This window comes from Sus scrofa, chromosome 14 (assembly GCF_000003025.6).
Source record: "Sus scrofa isolate TJ Tabasco breed Duroc chromosome 14, Sscrofa11.1, whole genome shotgun sequence".
NCBI classification, from domain to species: Eukaryota; Metazoa; Chordata; class Mammalia; order Artiodactyla; family Suidae; genus Sus; species Sus scrofa.
The window spans coordinates 73,422,967-73,444,666 of record NC_010456.5 but is presented as its reverse complement, the minus strand read 5'-3'; the positions used below and the strand labels follow the sequence as shown (position 1 = coordinate 73,444,666).

Sequence of the window (21,700 nt, the reverse complement as noted above, 5' to 3'; positions counted from 1 at the left end):
GTATATAAACTTCCTTTAAAAATGTTTAGCCAAACTCTACTCTCAGGAGCACCCGCTGTGGGACAATGGGATCAGCGGTGTCCTGGGAACCCTGGGACTCTGGTTCAACCCCTGGACCAGCACGGTGTGGCCCAGATCTGATCCCTGGCCTGGAAACTCCATATATGGCAGGGCAGCCAAAAAAAAAAAAAAAAAAAAATTTACTCAACAGGGTGCCCCCATTCAGGCAATGCCCCCTCTTCATGCTCCCTAGCCATGTGGACATGACAAATAACATGGGCTAAGAGACACTGGCTCTACCATCTACTTGCTGTGTGACTCCAGACAAACTGCTTCACCTCTTTGGACCTCAGTGTCTTCATCAAGGAACAAGGTTTGGAGACCTTAAGTGCTATAAGCCACCAACCCTCCCAGAGGCTCCCCCCAGCCATGTCTTCTGGGGACATGGTCACACTCGTCCGGCCACTCACGTGATCACGACGGGGGCCACCTTGTTGGGGATGATGGACTTGGCCTTACTGTTGGGCAAGCTCGCGGTCTGGAAGGAGTGGACGCTGAGTGAGTGCCGACCATCCATCGTGCTGCCGTCCTGGAGGCCCTCAAAGGGGGTGCTCGCTGAGACCGTCTGCTGGGCTGTGCTGGCCGTTGTACCCATAGTCTGCCGGCGGCCTCAGGACCCAAGACCTGTGGGGTAAGAGGGCACGTGGTCAAGGAAGGGTGGGAAAAGTCACAGCAGGAGGGACCTAGGCCGGAGTCCCCATTGCAGCGCAGTGGAAATGAATCCAACTAGCATCCATGAGGACATGGGCTGGATCCCTGGCTCGCTCAGTGGATTAAGGATCCAGGGTTGCCATGAGCTGTATTGCAGGTTGCAAATGTGGCTCAGATCCCACGTTGATGCGGCTGTGGCATAGGCCGGGAGGTGCAGCTCTGATTCCACCCCTAGCCTGGGAACCTCCATATGCCATGGGTGCAACCCTAAAAAAGAGAGAAAAAAAAGCGGGACCTAGGTCACCCCTCACCCCCACCCTATGTACAGAGTCTGAAACCCAGAAAGAGCCAGCTCACTCTGCAGCTGAAGACAGAGGTGGGTCCTGCTCCCCCCACCACCCCCACCCCTGCACTGTGCCCAGTAAAGCACATGTTCACCGAGTCCCTACTGTGTGCACAGCCCTCTGCGCTGCTGCTTTGGGGAGAATTATGGACATGGAGTGACAAGACAGCGTAGCCCCTTACCCCTTATGGTTTACACTCCCTCCCCGGCAAAGGTAAGACAGGGAGGGGTTAGCCATCCCGCCCCTCTTCCCCGCCAGGCCTAGGGCGCTAAGTGGCTGGGTCCTGGCACACGGAGGGCAGGGAGAAGTGGAGGCTGTCACCGAGCGAGAGGCAGAGGGAAAGTCAGCAGAGGATTTGAAGGATTTAGATGAGGTGAAGGATTTGGATGGGAACGGGAGGCAAAAGGACATTCTGGCTGTGAATGTCACCAACAGAGGCCAAGCGAGTCCAGACTGGGCAGGTTCTCAGCAAACCAAGGATACAAAGAAAGCGCCAGCGCCTGATCTCTACATCAATAATCTGAACATCGTCAACAACACCCCAACAGCAAAGCTTCTGCCCGACATCTGGCAGCTGGGCATCCTAGTGGACTCACAACTCCCCCTGCAGGGCTTGCTCCTGGGGAGGGTTAAGGACGTGTGCAGACTGGGCTGTAAGGGTGTTTTGGTGGTAGCAGTGTTGTTGATAGTATCCAAACACTGGAAACAACCTGCAACAGGGGATTTGTTGAATACATTACAGGACATCTCTAAGGTGCAATGTTAGCCTGAAAAATACCACACTGACTGACATGGAAGGGTATCTAGGCAACAGGAATGGAAGGACAAGGATGCAAACCAAGTACAGCCATTTCATTTTATTTTATTGTATTTTGCTTCTCAGGGCCATACCCATGGCATATGGAGGTTCCCAGGCTAGGGGTCCAACTGGAGCTACAGCTGCCAACCTGTAGCAGCAACTCCAGATCTTAGCCTCGTCTGCGACCTACACCACAGCTCACGGCAACGTTGGATCCTTAACCCACTGAGCAAGGCCAGGGATCGAACCAGGCTTCCTAGTCGGATTCATTTCCGCTGCGCCACAATGGGAACGTCTATGGTCCCATTTCAATACATGGATTTTAATACACGAATGTGTATCAGGAGAAAAGCCTGGGAGGATACCCATCAAGATGCTAACCTGAGTCATCCCCTGGCGATGAGATTAGAGACCATTTTAATTCTCTCCTTTCTCCTTATTTGCATTTTCTACAATTTTTTTCCTCTGATCACTGGGTAATAAAACCTACTTAAGACAAATAATAGAGTGGCTGAGGAAACAGGCCAGGAGAGCTGCTAAGAGCTGGAAGAGGATGTGGGAAGACTGGCTCAGGGGTCTGAGAACCAGGGCCACTGGGAAAGGAAGGGGCTGAGAATTCCACACTTTCTGGGAATCAGCAGCAGCGGGCTCCACATGGCACTGATGGTCCAGGATCAGGAGAGGGAGGGAGCGACCTGCCCCGCCAGCCCCTATCCCCGCCTGGACCCTGAGCTGGCTCCACTCCGCAGAAGCAGAGTCCTTCCCTGAAGATCCCCACCCCCTTCCAAGCTGCCCTCAGCCATCCACACTCACCCCCACCCCTGACCCCACTCTCACCCCTGCCCTCTCATAAGCAGCAGCAGCACCTCAAGAAGCCAATGGTGGGGTCAGGGGTCACCATGAAGCCTAGGCAGCAGGTAGGTCTGAAGGCTGAGCTCACAGTGCCCTCTCGCCCCAGACCCCAAATCAAGAGTTCCTGGTCCTGAGGCAAGTGCTTCCCATGCCTCCCGAACACACTGACTGCACTCGGGCTCCCTGTCCCCGGGGCCACCTGGACAGCTCCCTATCATTCCAGTCCTCCCTGCTGGAAGGAGCTTCCCCCTCCCTCTCCCATCTGGAAAGGGCTGTCTGCGGCCCAGCCTTGTCAGCTTGACAACTCCCAGCAGCCGGGGGACGGCTCGGCTAAGACGCGCGCCTTGGGTTTATAAGAGTCTCATCACGGCTCTCCACACCCAGGCTCGCTCTCGCTCGCTCGCTCGCTCGCTCGCTCTCTTTCTCTCTCCTTCTCTCTCCTTGGTGGAAGATGGAAGGAATGAACCTCTGTTCCCAAACAGAAACAGAGGCGCTCAGAGCGGCTAAGGGGCTCCATAGTGGATCCCCAGCTGACCATCAGCAGGGCCAGAACCTTCTCTCCACTTCGCCTGACGGGGTGGACCCCCAGCATGGCTCACCAGCGTTCCCCAGACCCCTCTCAGCAGTCTGGGCCAAGGAGGCGTGGGTGGGAACAGCCGCCTCCAAGAAGAGGGGCACAGCGACAGTCACTGAAGGAGGGGGTGATGGACATGGGAAGGGCCTGTGGGAGGCAACAGCTGGCTACAGCTGCCAGGCCAAGGCTGGGCCCTGCTAGAACGGGGCTGGGCCTGACACCTCCCACTCCCCTCCCCCACAGCTCCAGCTCTGGCCGTCCTCTGCTCTCTCGGGCTCCACAGGCAATGGCAGTCCCAGCTAATCCCCGTAAGGACAGCTGGAAAATACAGATGTGCACAGCTGCAGGCTGCAGCAATGAGAGAAGGACCGTATCCTCTGAAAGTTGACCTATTTCCCAAATGTCTAAAGGCGGGTGAAACCCCAGGCTTCCCAGGCTTCTCAGTCGGTAGCTCTGCCCCTGAAACCTCCCAAGCCCTTCTGAAGTGAGCCTTGCCAACAAAGGGGGCTCCATCCTGCTGGACATCCTGCTGGGCAATTTACTTTTCCTCTCTGGGCCTCCGTGTCCCCAGCCATAAAATGACAGTGACAGATGGGATGGTCTGAAAGCCCTTTCCATCTAGCCAAGTGGATCTGGCTACTAAGATTGGCAGTCTGACCATCTGTGACCAGGGCCGGGGTGAGCAAGGGCAGGGATGTGGGTGGGGGCCCTAGTGTTCAAACCTCTGCAATGGGGAGGGTGGGGGAGAGACTGGGATGAGCCCAAAGAGTAAGTGGAGTGGCGGGGAGGTGGCTATGAGCCAGGATGATTTGCAAACAATTATGCCTATTTCCCTAACTTCTAACTAAAACCTAGCATTTTCTTCAATCATGAATGAAGGCCAGAGTTCCCACTGTGGCTCAGCAAGTTAGGAACCCAACTAGTATCCCTGAGGATGCAGGTTCAATCCCTAGCCCTGCCCAATGGATTAAGGATCTGTCATTGCCATGGCTGTGGTATAGGCCAGCAGCTGCAGCTACAATTTGACCCTAGCATGGGAACCTCCAAGATGCCATAGACCCTAAAAAGTGAAAGGAAAAAAAGAAAAAGAAAAAAAAAAAAAAAAAGGAAGGCCAGCCCTGTCATGTCACGGAGTCTGGGACATGGCCACCACTGAGCTCAGAGACATTTTCTCATCACACGGCAGCTGGGCAGGTTCTGGAAACGGGGCAGGCACTCAGCACGCCCTTCACATCACTGTAATCAGACCTTAGCTCCTTGCTCCCAGACCGCAGATGACAGGACTGCACAACTCTGGACAACTCTGTGCCTGGTGGTCTCGGGGCCCCACATCGGATCCCAGGTTCTCACGGCTGCATCTCACTCAACAAGTGTGAAGAACACAACAATCCAAGAGGCAAACCTAGCCTCACTTTAGGAAGCCAGCTGTAGGGAAGCTGCCATGCAAAGTGGGGTTCTCAACACCTGGGACAATCAAACTAATTGCCATCGCTCCGAGTCCATCATGCTAGGCAGTGTCCTCAAAGGCATGCCCCAGCTGAATGTCTCCATCAAAGCTGAGCAACACCAGCCCTTTCTCTGGAGTGTCTTTTTTTTTTTTTTTTTTTGTCTTTTTGCCATTTCTTGGGCCGCTCCCACAGCATATGGAGGTTCCCAGGCTAGGGGTCGAATCGGAGCTGTAGCCACTGGCCTACACCAGAGCCACAGCAACGCAGGAACCGAGCCGCATCTGCGACCTACATACACCACAGTTCACGGCAACGCCGGATCCTTAACCCACTGAGCAAGGCCAGGGATCGAACCCCCAACCTCATGGTTCCTAGTCGGATTCATTAACCACTGAGCCATGACGGGAACTCCACCCTGGTGTGTCTTTAAAAATAAAATTTAGGAGTTTCCATCGTGGCTCAGCAGAAATGAATCTGAATAGCATCCATGTGGACGCAGGTCCGATCCCTGGCCTTGCTCAGCGGGTTAAGGATCCAGCGTTGCTGTGAGCTGTGGTGTAGGTTGCAGATGCAGCTCAGATCTGACATTGCTGTGGCTGTGGTGTAGGCCACTAGCTGCAAGCTCCCATGCGACCCCTAGTCTGCGAACTTGCATATGCCGCAGGTGCGGCCCTAAAAAGACAAAAAATAAAATAAAAAATATAAAAATAAAATGTAACCTTAACTTACTTAATGGATTATTTCATGGACTCAGGAGCAGATATTACAACTATACCAATTTGGTTTAGTATATTGACAGCCCTCTCAATAAAATGTACTTCCTCTGTAACACCATATACTTAGTTTTGTCTCTTTAAAAAACCCCTTCTCTGAGAAGGGATTGATGAGCTTCTGCCATATTGCTAGAGGGGCTCTTGGTAAATCAGAAAAGGGAACCATTGGAGTTCGCACGGTGGCGCAGCGGGTCAAGAATCCGACTGCAGTGACTTGTGTAACTACAGAGGTACAGGTGTGATTCCCAGCCCAGCACAGTGTGTTAAGGACCCAGTATTGCTGCAGCTGTGGCTCAGATTCGACCCCTGGCCTGGAATTCCTATATGCTAGATGCAGCCGAAAAAGGAAAAAAAAGGTAACCCTTGCTTTAAGGCAAGACCATTCCTGCCCCAAATACAGGTGCTGGGTGCTTTACAATATCCAGTTCCCCCCCCGCCACCTACAACCTTGAAAGGTCCAGGCTTCACTGTGTCCATTTTCACAGTGAAGGACAGCTGGTCTTTGGTAGGTGGCAGCATCAGCTGGCCTCCCTGCCTCTTCACAGCTGACCCTGACAGCGAGAGCACCCCACACACGCTCCCTCGCTCCACACGAGGACGTGCCATCCTCCTGACCCTTGGCAAGTATATGGCAGTTGGTCCTGAGAGAAAATAAACCGCCCTTGGGAATCCTTGGCAGAGAAGTAGTCTCATTTCTCCAAAAAGAATCAAACTTCAGGAGTTCCCATCGTGGCACGGTGGAAACAAATCCGACGAGGAACCATGAGGTTGTGGGGGTTGTGGGTTCAATCCCTGGCCTCACTCAGTAGATTAAGGATCCAGCGTTGCCGTGAGCTGTGATGTAGGTAGCTGCGGCTCGGATCCTGCGTGGCTGTGGCTGTGGTGTAGGCCAGCAGCTGTAGCTCCAATCTGAACCCCTAGCCTGGGAACCTCCATATGCCATGAGTGTAGCCCTAAAAAGCCAAAAAAAAAAAGGAAAGAAAAGAAAAGAATCAAACTTCAGGAGCTGGACTATTAGCTCCAACTCCTCAACTGACTGCCTGACTCTATAGCATAAACACCCAGCCTGCCGAAGCAGTGAGCCCCTTGTCAATGGCAGTATTCAAGCCAAGGGGTCACGGCAGACAACCATTCTGGGTCCTAGAATAGGGGATGACCCACAAGAGGTTCAAAGCTGATTTCTAAGGCCCCAGCTCTAAACATCTCAGGAGCCCAAGTCCATTTCTTTTCATATGGTTCTTGGTAGAAGTGAAACGTCAGCATCCCTGTCTCAGTTTCCCCATCTCTAATACAAAGCTCACAGTACTCACCCCCCCAATTCTTTTGTGTGTGTGTCTTTTTTTGCTTTTTTAGGGCCACACCTGGGGCATATGGAGGTTCCCAGGCTAGGGGTCTAATCGGAGCTGTAGCCACCAGCCTACACCACAGCCACAGCAAGACTGGCAGCGACCTACACCACAGGTCAGGGCAACGACGGATCCTCAACCCACTGAGCGAGGCCAGGGATCAAACCCACAACCTCATGGTTCCTAGTCGGATTCATTAACCACTGAGCCACAACAGGAACTCCAAATTGTATCCTTAAAATGGGTGATTTTTTTCATATGAAGTTTGCCTAAATAGATCTTAAAAACAAGAGGAGGAGTTCCCTGGTGGCCTGGCAGTTAAAGACTCGGCATTGCCACTGCTTTGGCTCAGGTTCAGTCCTTGGCCTGGGAATTTCTGCATGCCATGGGCGAGGCCAAAACATTTAAAAATTTAAAAATAAAAACAAGAGGAGTTCGCCCCTCTCATCACACCTTCCTCCCTAGCTCCACAAGCTACCTCCCTGGACCTCAGTTGTCACATCTCTGAAATGGGGACAACAGCAGTACTTCCCCTGTGGGGTTGAGTGAAGGTTAAATACCACAGTTGACCCTTGAACAACTCGGGGGTTAGGAACGCTGACCCTCCAACAGTCTAAAATCTATATATAAAAATAAAATCAAATCTATATATAACTTTACAGCCATACCCACAGCTCTGCATACAAGAATTCAAGCAACCACAGATCATGTAATATTGCAATGGGTACCTAATGAAAGGTATTCATGTGTAAGTGGCCCTGTACAGTTGACACCTGTGTTGTTCGGGGGTCCACTGTACACATATATAAAGTCCTCAGAACAGGGCCTGGTCAGTGAGTGTTCCACAAAAACCAGCCAGTACCACGCCCTGCAGAAGTGGGGGCACTGATCAATCAGATTCTGGAGCTGGGCTGGCAATATATTCACCACCAACTGCACGTGGGTGCTGAGCCCTTTCAGTGTGCCTGTTCCACAATGGGATGTGCTGCACGGATAAAATGCGCACTGGCAGAGTTCTCTGGTGGCTCAGCAGGTTAAGGATCCAGTGTTGTCACTGCTGTGACACAGGTTCAATCCCTGGCCCAGGAACTTCCACATGCCAGGGATGCAGCCTACATAAATAAATACATGAAAATGCACACTGGATTTTGACAACTTAGTGTAAAAAGAGAAACATCTCAGGAGCAACTTATTATGCTGATAATGTGTTAAAAGGATAATATTTTGATATATTGGGTTAAATAATATATGGACTCAAATTTAGTTCAACTATTTCTCTTTACTTTTTAATATGGCTATTTAACATGACGCATGATGAAACTAACACAACATTGTAAACCAACTTTACTTCAGTTAAAGGACATGTGGCTCACTTTATACAGGTTTCCCCCATTTTTCAAAAGCCTGTGTGGAGTTCCCATCATGGCTCAGTGGTTAATGAATCTGACTAGGAACCATGAGGTTGCAGGTTCAATCCCTGGCCTTGCTCAGTGGGTTAGGGATCCGGCATTGCCCTGAGCTGTGGTGTAGGTCGCAGACTTGGCTCGGATCTGGTGTTGCTGTGGCATAGGTCAGCAGCTATAGCTCTGATTGGACCCCTAGCCTGGGAACCTCCATATGCCAAGGGAGCAGCCCTAGAAAAGGCAAAAAGACAAAAAAAAAAAAAAAAAAAAAAAAAAAAAAAGCACGCCTGTGTAACTCTATTTGCTTTAACAAAAGACATACATTAGCAACTCTTCACTAACAGAAAGGAACCTAGAAAGGACTTTACTTTTACCAAAGCAAAATGAAAAGCAAAAACAGTGTTGAGAGTTTGTTCTGCAGGAACCTAAGTTATGGAGAAAATTCACCTCCAGCAGCGGGAGCAGCCCCGCCAAGCTCCTTTCCAGGAACCACACTCAGATCTCAGCATCCAGCCCCAGAGCTCTGACCTGTGTGGGTGAGCATCTGTGCTTTATCTAACTTATGTTGTGCACTGTTAGCAAGAGGTGCCCTAAGGTAACTGCTTCTCTGCTCTATGCCCGTTTCGGCTCACAAAGCTTTCGTAGACTCACTCAACTTTCAGACAGCAGGGGAAGCTGTGCTCCCGTCGGACAGCACGGCCGAGTCTCAAGTCCGCTGTGGTCCTTGAGGGACCCCCTCAGTCAGCTCTGGGTCCTTAGAGTTGAGCCCAATGCCTGTTGCAGGTGAGAACTTAACCTTCTGTTGGAGGCATGAAGAAGCCCCAGGTAAGCAGTGCTAGCATTCTCAATACGGATAGAAAAGTGAGGGCCCCCAGTGTCCTTATACCTGGTTGGGGATACCGTGGTTTCAACTCTATGTGAAGCGCGGTCTCTGGGGGCCAGAATTTTCCCATCTCTACCACATATTAGTTGCATAGCACATGGCTTCACTTCTCTGTATTCCTAACTATAAACTGAGGACCGTAACTGTACCTCCCTAATTGGATCACACAGGAATGAAACAAGTGAACGTGTGTTTAAGACAACACCCACCCAGCCCAACACCCCGCAACAGCACCATCGGTATCACCACAGGCCCCGCCCTCCCTGCACAGGCTCCCCGCCTTCTCCACATCCCCTCCTTGCAACCACTGGTACCAGATCTAAACCTTCCGAGCCAGGACCAGGGCCACGCCCAGATGCTGCCTATAAAAAGAATGTTTGAGGAGTTCCCTGGTGCCTCAGAGGGTTAACGACCTGGCATTGGCACTGCTGTGGTGTGTGGGTTTGATCCCTGGCCCAGGAACTCCCACAGGCTGCAGGCACAGGAGAGAAAAAAAAAAGGAATGCTGTGGAGGAATAAGAGTGCTTAGCCACTCCTGGCTCACATCCTGGGCAAAGAGCAGGGCAGAGAGGCGCTGGGCCACAGCAGCAGCCCTGCTCTGGTAACACACAATTATAATTTTCCCCGTGTCGCTCTGTCCAGTAAGCCACCTAGGGAGGTTTCGGTCTGCTCCTGGCCTTAATCAAGACTGGAGGGCCCAGCTCTACTCAGGGGCCTTGGGCAAGTCCCCTGCCTGCTCTCAAACCACACTCATAGATGAACCATTTGCACCCCTAGTTGGCCCAGCTGCTCTGCCATCACTGGCCCCTGGCCCCTAAGGAGACGACTACATGGCCTCTAGGAGTCTCTCCTTCCCTCTTTCCCCCCAACAATCCACCCTCCATGCAGCAGCCAGAAGGATCTCGAAAGCTCTAAATCACTTCACTGGCCCTGCTTAGCTGTTTGCTCCCTGTCAAGTGGGAGTCATAAACCCTGTCTCGCCTCTGGAGGTTAAGGGCTGTTGACAGTAGCAGAGACAGAAAAACCACAAAGACACAAAAAAGCCCAGCAGGCTGTAGGAACAGAATAGTTATCATGGGAACACAGACGGCCCCAGGCAGGGGGCACTCAGGCAGGGGTCATGTCATTTCCTTCCATCACACTATCACATGCAAACCTCTAACCTGGCAGACAGGCCACCCCACCCCATCCCACCCCCGCCACAATGCCCCATGTCCTCCTCCTTCCAGCATGTCAGGCCCTCTCCTCATCATAAAAGCTTCACACCCACCACCCTTCCGCCTGGAATGCTCTCCGGCTCATCCATGTGGCTGCCCCTTCCTGTAGCCTTAGCTCAAATGTCCCTCCTCAGAAGCCCCTCTGAGGCCCTGGTGATGCTGTCTACCCACACCACCCTCCCTCAGTCCTTCTCCAGCTTATGACTCCCTTTCATTTCTCCATCACCTCACGGACGGGATTCTGTGTGTAGCAGCAGTTCCCTGACTTCCCAAGAGCAGGCTGGTACCTAATTTGTCCAGGCCATGGCCCCAGCACCAGACGTCTCCTGGGCCCCAGCAGATGCTCAGGAAATATTTCTGAGCTGAACAGCATCTGCAGTTTTCAGGACTCACAGAGGAGCGCCAGGCACCAAGCAGCACATCTCGCACCCCACCCGCCTGGTCTGCCCTTCTCCCCCACCCTTCCACACTCCACTCATCCTTAAAATTAAACCCAGCTCCGCCAGGAAGCTCTACCAGACAACACGCCCACCTTCCTTCTCAACTCCCATAGCCTATTGTGAGCATCGCAAAATGAGACACTCCATTCCCTTCTGCTGCACACTGTTCCCAGAAGGGCCCAACTTATGTCCTTCCTGACTCTGCCAGCTGCCTGGCTCAGAGAAGGAGACAGACACATAACTGCTGACAGAATAATAAATCAGTGCCATCCCTTCACCTTCCCACCCTGCCTGGCGCTTTACTGATGGGACCAAGGACAGCTCTCAACAAGTTGGCACAAAACATTTAAGACATTCAAATATTATATTCATTCCTGAGCTGAGGGACCAAATGTGGTATTTCTTTTTTGCTTATCCATCACTTCTAAATTTCCTACAATGGAAGTTCCCACTGTGGCTCCACGGGTTAAGGACCTTACATTGTGTCTGTGAGGATGCGGGTTCAATGCCTGGCCTCCCTCAGTGGGTTAAGGATCCAGTGTTGTCGTGAGCTATGGTGTAGGTTGCAGATGTGGCTCGGATCTGGCGTTGCTGTGGCTGTGGCGTAGGCCAGCAGCTACAGCTCCGATTCGACCCCTAGCCTGGGAACCTCCATATGCTGAGGGTGTGGCCCTAGAAATGGCAAAAAGAAAAAAAAAAAAAAAAAAAGATCTAGTGTTGCCAAGAGTTGAAGCATAAGTGGCAGATGTGGCTTGGATCTGGCGTTACTGCGGCTGTGGCATAGGCCAGCAACTGCAGCTCCCATTTGACCCCTAGCCTGGGAACTTCCATATACAGCTGGTGCAGCTGTAAAAAGATTGTAAAAATTAAATAAATATCCTACAACGGAAATGGTAACTTTGGGAATGTTAAAAAATCAAATTAAAAAATAAAAAGTAGTTCTTTGGGCGTTTCCACTATGGCGCGACAGGATCAGCAGCCTCTCTGGAGCACTGGGATGTAGGTGAAGGATCTGGCATTGCTGCAGCTGTGGCATAGGCTGCAACTGCGGCTCAGATCTGATCCCTGGCCTGGGAACTTCCACATGCTGGGGGGAGGGGGGGGGCAAAAAAATAAAAAAGTTCTTTGTAAAGTTTCAAAGTTGGACAAAGGCCACAGATCCTCACCCGGCCATCCCCAGCCCACCCAGCCCCAGGTCCCCAGGCTCCCTCAGCTCCATGCCTTTGCCGCCTGAGTGACCTCTGCCTGTTGTCGTCTGTGTTCCCATGATAGGCTTTTTTGTGTCTTTGTGGTTTTTCTGTCTCTGCTACTGACAACAGTTCTCAAGGGAGGTAAGACAGGGTTTACAAACTCCCTCCTGACAGAGAGGAAACAGCTAAGCAGGGCCAACAATGTGGAGGTCCCCAGGTTCCACAGCATGACAGAGGCAGAGTCCTGGTTTCTGCTGCGTGGCCCGTCACCTCACATCTCTGAGGGTCACCCAGACCTGTCCCTTCACAGCCTCTGCCCTTCAGCCTCCTTCTCATTAAAACTAGGATAAGGTCAATTTAAAAAAAATAATAATAATGGAATCTGAAATCCCAGGTGACCTTTGCCCGCTAAATTGTTTCCAAAACGTTTTTGTTTTTTAAACTTGGAAAAAAAAAAAAAAAAGTTTAAAAGTTAAAAACAGGCGTTCCTGTCTTGACGCAGTGGTTAACGAATCTGACTAGGAACCATGAGGTTGCAGGTTCAATCCCTGGCCTTGCTCAGTGGGTTAAGGAGCCAGCGTTGCTGTGAGCTGTGGTGTAGGTCACAGACGCAGCTCAGATCCTGCGTTGCTGTGGCTCTGGTGTAGGCTGTTGGCTACAGCTCCAATTAGACCCCTAGCCTGGGAACCTCCATATGCCGAGGGAGCGGCCCTAGAAATGGTAAAAAGACCCAAAAAAAATTAATTAATTAATTAATTAATTAAAAGTTAAAAACAGAAGGTAGAGGAGTCTCGCTGTGGTGCAACAGGACTGGCAGAATCTTGGGAGCGCTGGGATGCAGGTTCGATCCCCGCCCAGCACAGTAGATTAAGAATCTGCAGCTGCAGTTTAGGTCAAGACTGCAGCTAGGATCTGACCCCTGGCCTAGGAACTCCACATGCCATGGGGCGGCCAGAAAGGAAAAAAAACAAAAAACAGGAGGAGGAGGCGAATGTTTGGAAATACTGCCCAGTGTCCAGCAGGTGGGCGCCTTGGTGAAGTGGGCCTGCAGACACTGGCAGCCTTGTCAGAAGGTCTGAGTTCTGGCAGGGAGATGGATGTCATCATTGTCACACATTGAGATGATACCTCAAGGTGGCCTGGAGGTGGGACAAAAGTGGGCAGCGTGACTGGGCAGCTGGCTGAGGAGCTGTGGTAAGAGGGGGCCAGCAGCAGAGCAGGGGGTTGGGGGGGTCCCTCTGTAGATGGACCCCTGGTCTGGGAGAGGCTGCAGGTGGAGCAGCAGGCCCCTCCTCAGGGAGGGGCGAACGCATCCCCTTTTGGCTCACCTGACAGGTGAGGAGCAAAGAAGGGGCTATGGCCTGCTCTGCAGTCAGCAAAGATCCTGACGATTGTCACCTGATGCTCCAGTAGGGAACTCCTAATTTGGGGCCCTCTGGAAGGAAAAGGGCCCTTTCCAGCACCCCTAGTTGCCTGCATGCAGGCCTTAGAGAGCCCCCCACCTCTGGAGGTCCCCATGGTGGGTCAGCTGTGCCTGACAGGAAGCTCAGTCTGCATGGGATCTTGGATTGGGGACGGGCGGCGACTATAATGGACATTTTGAGGACAAGTCAGGAAACTTGAACCCAGACTGTCTGTTGGATAAATGAGGTAACTTCTTTGGTGTGATAATGACAGTGGAGATACCGAGGGCAATATCCTTGTTCTCAGAAGATACAGGCTGAAGTGTTCAGAGATGAAGCATCTTGATGTCTGTGACTTTCATGCGGTTGGGGGATGGGGTGAATGGAGCAACTGGTGAGGAGGGACCTGCATGTACTGTACCCACCTTTCAACTTGTAAGTTGGAAATTTTTCAAAATTAAAAAAACTGGTATTGAAAACATTTTTTAAATTAAAAAAAATAATAATAATGTTAAGCTATCTTACGAGAAGCTACTTTTCCACAGAGTCCCCGGTTCTCCTTTCCCCCAAACTGAAAACTCCAACAGGCCACCTCATCTGGAGGGAGAACCTTTTTTGTTTGGTTGGTTGGTTGGTTTTTAGGGCTGCAAGCCACGGCATATGGAAGTTCCCAGGCTAGGGGTCGAATCAGAGCTTCCGTTGCCGGCCTGCAACACGGGATCCAAGCCACATTTGTGACCTACACCACAGCTCACGGCAACGCCAGATCCTTAACCCACTGAGCAAGGCCAGGCATCAAACCCACAATCCCATGGTTCCTAGTCAGGTTCGTTTCCACTGCGCCACGACGGGAACTCGTGGAGGGAGAACATCTGGAGTCCACATGTGCCAAGTGCTCAAGCCTCATAGTTTTGGTACTTCCCACTCTCATTAGCTGCCAGTACCTGAAAATCAAGAGATTTCATTTAAAGCTCCAGATCTCTGCAGAACCCAACAAGAGACAACAATGGGGCACATAGGCGATGCCTAGAGCGGCCCTGCACCCTCCAGACTCAGCTACCCGGAGACTGGGTGGGGGGAGCACTCCTGTGGAGCCCCATCCTGGGGAAGCCCCACCATCACTGCATCCAGGCCACATGTTCCTGGTGCTGGCAGCTCTTTCTCTCTTCTGAGCCTCCGAGTCCCCCTGCCTCCTGAGCCCTGTCTGTCAGTGAGGGAGTCCTCTCCTCAGGCCCCACAGCCCAGGCACAGGCCACACTTTCTCAGTGACGACGTCAAATCCTTAACCACTAGGTCACCAGAGAGCTCCACAGGCCACATCTTCTCAACCCGCCCCAACCCTCTGAGAAAAGAGTGGTCCACCCCCCCCCCCCATTCTGACCATGCCACCAGGCTCCCTCGAAAACCTCTCACCCTTCTGGGCCTGGGGCATGTGGCTTTCTGGTCCCAAGGCAGGACTGGCCCCCTCCTGAGAAATCTCCCTGGGTAAGGCTACTGCCCCCAATGCAATGACCCCACTTCTCAGCCTGGGAACATCCTCCGGTTTGATCAAAATGCCTGCAAAGCCTTCTCCACCTCCCCCAAACCCCTGTGTTAAAGAAATCAGATGAGGGTCAGGGACAGCTGAGCACGCGGCTGCCCAGAGCCAAGACTATGCTCCCCATCCCCCCTGCAGCTTCGAGGGGCCAGGGGACTAATTCTAGCTGAACGGAACATAAGGGGCAGTGTCCCTTGGCAAGTTCCAATCCTTCCCCAGGAGCCCCCCTTCCTCCACGCTGCTGCCTGGAACACAGACGTGATGCCCGAGGTTTCAGGGCCATTTGGAGCCACAAGTGCGTGGAACCGCAGCCTAGGAACCAGTGGAGCAGGACTGCTACACCAGGCCTGCACCGCAAAGCTCTGGGCTTGGATAGGACAGAGAAATAAACTTCCATCTTGCGTAGACCGCCGTTACGTGGCTTTTCCTATTACTCACAGCCAAATCTGATCCTGACTAATTAGAACTAATTAACAAGAGTGACTAACACTCCGATACGTTTAGGGTTGGCCCTCAATGACCGCACACCGCAAGGCACAATTTCCTTCCTCCCCTTTTTGCAGGAAAGCATGGGGTTCTGCGCTGGTCTGGCTCGAACAGGGCAACGCCAGGATCCCGTGAGACCAGTCCACATGGGGGGCCACGGAAGCTCAGAGAATACAAAAGACACTGTCCCCGGCCCACAGGGTAGCTGAGGAGACTCACATGCATCACAGCACCATGACTGATAGATAGTCGGTGTGGTGCAGGACCTTTCCCTAAGCCAGCTGCAGGAAGCCAGAAAGTTTCAAGCTGCTAAATGTTCGTTCCCCACTATCGGTGGAAGCTGGGGCTCTATTCCTCCAAAAAGGCAGAGAGACCACAAGAGTCTCCCCATCTGGAGTCTCTCATCCCTCTCAGGGCCCTTCAGAGCAGGGGGAACTCCCTGGCAAACAAGAAAGTATTATCTGGCTGGGAGGGACCCTGCCTGTAGGTTCTTTCAGGGACAAGCAGGAGGGGAGGGTTGAAATCCCCAGGGGGGCAACAGTCAACTCAGAGAAGGACATTCATTCTGTGCCTAAAAGAGCCTGAAGCTCTGTCCACCTCGGATTGGGAGGACAAGGAGGGTGGAGTACTAGGGGGAGGTCTTGGGCAGAGAGGGGTTAAGAGTGCCTGGACACGTTCGGAGTTCCCACTGTGGCTCCGGGGTAATGAACCTAATTAGTATCCATGAGGATGCGGGTTTGATTCCTGGACTGGGTCAGTGGTTAAGGATCTGGCATTGCCAAGAGCCGTGGTGTAGGTTGCAGACGTGGCTCAGATCTGGCGTGGCTGTGGCTGTGGCGTAGGCCGGGGGCTACAGCTCCGATTGGACCCCTAGCCTGGGAATTCCATATGCCATGGGTTCAGCCCTAAAAAGCAAATAAAAAAAAATAAAGATAAAAATAAAAAGTACCTGAACACACTCACAGGCTTAGGGATATTGCTCCAAAAAGCTGGGAATTTGGGCATTTCAAGGTCAGCAGAAACCTAGATTCTGAAACCCCTACCAACACTCTCCTGGCTGCTTCCAGGGACCAGGGCTCAAAGACCCAGTGGGAATTTAGGCCTGAACCCCACTTCTGACCTCCAGCAACACTGTAGGGACCGGAAGTATCATTTTAAGGAGCTGGGAAGAACCACAACCCAATTCAGAATTCTGTCCCCATCCCTCCCACTCCTGCGGCCTCCAGTCTTAACTCCCTGGCCTGGCACTTCAAGACCCCCATTCCCCACCCTCACTGTCCCCTCTTTACCCTCCCCACACCCTGCATTCCAACCCCTGGTCCCAGCTGCCCTGTGACATGGAGCAGGAAAAGCCCCAGGCAACGGTCCCCTCCAGCGCAGGCTCTCTGAAAGGCCTGAAGTTCAGCGCACCCCTCTCTGGCCAAACTTGGTTTCTGCCTAGAAAGCGAGCCGGCTAGACGAGATGGGTCGTTTTCAGACATTTTAGCAGCTTGACCGTTTGTGCAAAATCAATCTTTCAAGAAAGTCCAATGTGCAAAACAGCCACAAGCAGAGCTGCTGCACCAGCTGCCAGCTCAGGAGGGGAGCTGCAGTGCCTCCTGCCCCCAGACCCACCGTGGGGCCGCTCCTAGGAGGGAAGCAGCTCCAGAGCTGCCAGCCAGAGAGAGAGGCTTAAGGCCCTTCACTGCTCAGTCCTCCCAGGACACATCTAGCTCTTCCTGCCTCCACACGTCGGCCCTCCCTGGCCGCTCAACCAGGAAGGCATTCCCACTCTTGCCCCTTCACCCCATCCATCAACGTCCCGTGGAAACATCCCCTTCCCCTCCAAGCCTTCCAGCACACAGCCTGTACCCCACCTGGCCCTGGCACTGAGCCCACCGGCCTGGTGTTTGGTAAGACACGTCATCTCCCAACTCTGGATCTGATGCTCCTTTGGGACCCCCACAGGGTTGAACCCACAATAGGTATAGGTTCCAAACGTCATTTTGCTAAACAATTTTTACATGCACGCTCTCATTTCGGCTTCAAGAACAACCCTACGAGAAACGCAGAAGCAGAAGCTATTGTGCCATTTAACAGATGGAACGACTGAGGCTCAGAGAATTCCCTACATGACATAACAACAGAGCCAGGCCTCTGGTTCCACAGCCTGGGCCCTTTCTACTGCATCATCCACTTGTTACTCCCCCCTTCTCCTGAAGCCACCCTCACTTTCCCCATGGACGCCGGGAAGCTTAACCCAGGGACGTGGCAGAAGGCAGAGAGCAAGCCCGTCCCAGGGAAGAGTGAACCTTTCAGGGCCACAGCCTCTTACACACCCCCAGCAGCCAGATGCCTGGGGTGGGTAACAATGGAGCTAAAAATAGGGCAGGAGGCTGAGTGGCCAGCTGCAGGAAACATCTGCCTCAGCTGCAGAACAAACACAAAGGAAGTCAGCATGTTGCAAGGCTCCCCCTAATCCCCACCTCCCCCACCCCCCCACCTCTCCCACCCCCACCACCCCCGGCCAGGGGAGAGCTGGGGAAGAAGGCTGGAGAGGGAAGGCGGATAGAACTTTCAGGTCTGGGCAGGGGCTCAGACCAGCCCACCACCTGCCCTGGGCCTCACCCCCCCCCCCCCGCCAACACACACACACATACACACACGTGCAGACACGGTACAGGGTCTAAAACCTTGGGCACTAAAATGTTCTTAGAGTCATCGCTGCCTTTGAAACTCTAGTCTATTCCTCTCGTTTTACAGATGAGGAGACAAAGGTCCAGAGTAGACCAGAGACCTGCCCACAGTCGCAGAGACAGTGGGCAGCAGGGCCAAGACCAAGGGCCTCTTACCCCTCTCCCTGCATCTCCCTGCTCATCTGCTTTGCTTTATGAAGCATGTCCACCCATTGCCAGGGAAGACCCTGACCAGAAAGAGCTCTCCTGCTTCAAAGAATAAAGCACAAGGTCAAAAGTGTTCTCAGGACAGTACTAAGACATCACTGCCTCCGTCATGAGGCGCAAAGGCCAAGGTCAGCAAAACTGCCTGAGGCTCAGCAGGAAGCATGGCAGTGGCCCCAAATTGGGCTCATCACTCACAGTGACAAAATTCACCAGTGTTACTTCAGAGTCCTTGATGCAGCAGTGAAACTGACAAATTTCACTGACTCTCAGCCCTTGTGCACACATGCTGTGTGTGAAGACCTGGGAAGAGCACATGGGCTGGTTACTAGAACACAACAGGTGTCTGCAGCTGTCCTGAGCAGTCGTCTGAACCAGCCTCTTTGGCTATGGAGCACTTTTACCTGAAAGCACAGCTGGCAAACAAAGGTCGGTTATTCAGAATGGGGACAGGCAGACATTTCCTCAAAAAGGAACAAAGTGAAGGAGTTCCCACTGTGGCACAGTGGGTTAAGAACCCAGTTGTAGCAGCTCATGTCTCTGTAGAAGTATAGATTCAATCCCTGGCTTGGCGTAGTGGGTTAAAGGATCCGGCATGGCTGCAGCTGTGGCTCGGATTCCATCCCTGGCCCAAGAATGCCCATATGCCATGTGTGCAGCCATAAAGTTTTCTTAAATTAAAAAAAAAAAAAAAAAAAAGTGAGCCTGTCTCTTCAAGGAAAACAACTGATAGACTTGGTGCTGGTGATAAAGTTTGAACTTTTAGGGGAAAAATCAGAACTCTGGAAAATTTGCATCAGCCACTATGAATTTGATGGCTTCTCAAAACATTAAGCTTCAGTGAGGATATGGTTGATGATGTTAACATGTGCAATTTTTGGTTAGGATGAAATGAAACATGCCCACATTTGGAAGATCTGTGCAACTCAGCAAACCAATATTTTCCCAATGACTGATACACACAACCTGGGGCAAAGAGCCATTCATAGAGCAAGAGAGTCCAACAAAAGGGACCCCCCCACACACTGTTGGTGGGAATGTAATTTAGTACAACACTATGAAGAAAAGTATGAAGGTTCCTTAGAAAACTAAATAACTACCATACGACCCAGCAATCCCACTCCTGGGCATATATCCAGAGAAAACCATAATTCAAAAAGATAGGAGTTCCCACTGTGGTGCAGTAAATTAAGGGTCTGGTGTTGCCACAGCTGTGGCACAAATTCAATCTCTGGCCCCCAGAACTTCCATATGCTGCAGGTGCAGCCAAAAAAACTTTAGGAAAAAAAAGATACATGCACCACAGTGTTCCCTGCAGCACTATTCAACAACCAAGACATAGAAGCAACCTAAATGTCCATTAAAGAGATGAACGGATCAAGATGTGGTACATATATACAATGGAATAGTACTCAGCCATGAAAAAGAACAAAATAATGCCATTCACAACAATCTGGATGGACCTAGATATTTTCATACAAAGTCAGTCAGACAGAGAAAGACAAATATCATATGATATCACTTATACGTAGAATCTAAACAGACTTGCATATTTCGAAATCAAACTTATGGTTACCAAAGGGGAAACAGGGAAAGAGGGGTGAATTGGGAGGTTGAGACGGACATAGATACACCACTACGTGTGGAATAAATACCTAACATGGATGTGCTATATAGCACAGGGAAATCTACTCAAGGTTCTGTGATAAACAATATAGGAAAGAATCTGAAGAGGAATGGATATACGTATATGCATGGCTGATTCGCTTTGCTGTACACGTGAAAAGACCACAACAGTTTAAATCAACAATATGCCAATAAAATTTTTAAAAAGAGAGTCCAACGAACTTTCATGTAACAAAATACGAAAAGGTCATTAATATGTTTTCAGATTCCATATTCCCTTTAAGAAACTCTCATTTGTTGAACATTTACATAGTATCAAAGGAAAATATCCAGAGGCTAACGAAACACTCCTCCCCTTTCCAACAACTTATCTGTGTGAAACTGGATTTTCTTCCTATACTTCAGTTGAAACAACATATCCCAACAGATTGAATGCAAGAGCAGATCTGAGACTCCAGCTCTCTTCTATTAAACCAGACATTAAAGAGATTTGCAAGGCAGCAAAACACTGCCACTCTTCCCACTATATTTTTTGTTTTGGAAAACTATTATTGTTCAGAAAAAAAAATTATATGTTAACATATAAGGGGTTTGCTATTATTATTTTTAAGTGAATGTATAAATACATTTTTTAAATATACTGTTTCAATTTCTAATATGGTAAATATCAATTTATGTATATTATCCACATAAACAAAAGCTCTTTGCAGTCTTCAATTTAATTTTTTAATTTTTTTTTTTTTGCCATTTCTTGGGCCGCTCCCACGGCATATGGAGGTTCCCTGGCTAGGGGTCGAATGAGAGCTGTAGCCACCGGCCTACACTAGAGCCACAGCAACTCAGGATCTGAGCCACGTCTGCGAACTACACCACAGCTCATGGCAACGCCAGATCCTTAACCCACTGAGCAAGGCCAGGGATTGAACCCGCAACCTCATGGTTCCTAGTCGGATTTGTTAACCACTGAACCACTTAACCCCTGAGCCACAACGGGAACTCCCACGGTCTTCAATTTTTAAGAAGGAGTATTGAGAATAAAAGGTTTGCAAATAGCTGTGATTTAACCCCCACCCTATCCTTTTGGTCACTATGTCTTAGCATTACTCCCATTTTGCAGGTACAGAAACTGAGGCATGAGAATCTGAGTAACCTGCTCAAGGCTGGTGGCTGAAAGCCTCCAAGTGCATGCTCTTAACCTCTAATCTGTCCCTCACCTAACATCAAGCTTCGGAAAGAACTACAGAAGGATGAACAATGACACGCTACAGAGGGAACCAAAGAAGCAAAAAAGAGATAAGTAAATATTTATATATCCTTGGGGCAGAAAAGGACTTTCTGTGCAAAACACTAGAGAGGACACAGTTAAATATCAATAATCACACTACATCAAAAAATGGTCAGCTTTTCACAAGGAACTATAATATCCTATGATAAATCATACTGGAAAAGAATACTATATATATATATATACACATATACATATATGAGTTCCCTGGTGGTCTAATAGTTAAGGAATTGGCATTGTCACTGCTGTGGCTCGGGTCACTGCTATGGTTCACGTTTGATCCCTGGTCCAGGAACTACTTCATGCTGTGGGTACAGCCAAAAACAAAACAAAAAGAAAATACGTATGTATAAATGAGTCACTCTGCTGTACAGCAGAATTTAATACAACACGTAAATCAACTATATGTCATAAAAAATTTTCTTTAATTTTTTTGGCCATACCGACGGCATAAGGAAGTTCCCGAGCCAGGGACTGAACCCAAGCCACAGCACTGACCCAGGC

At 50.7% G+C, this 21,700-nt stretch overlaps 1 protein-coding gene across 1 annotated transcript in view; it reads right to left on the bottom strand.

Moving 5' to 3' along the window:
- Positions 1-21,700, bottom strand: part of PALD1 (phosphatase domain containing, paladin 1) — an 83,319-nt gene that overhangs the window by 39,640 nt on the left and 21,979 nt on the right. The window contains 1 exon segment of the mRNA XM_021073790.1: positions 471-684. Coding sequence (XP_020929449.1) covers positions 471-655 — 185 coding nt within the window. The 5' untranslated portion in view covers positions 656-684.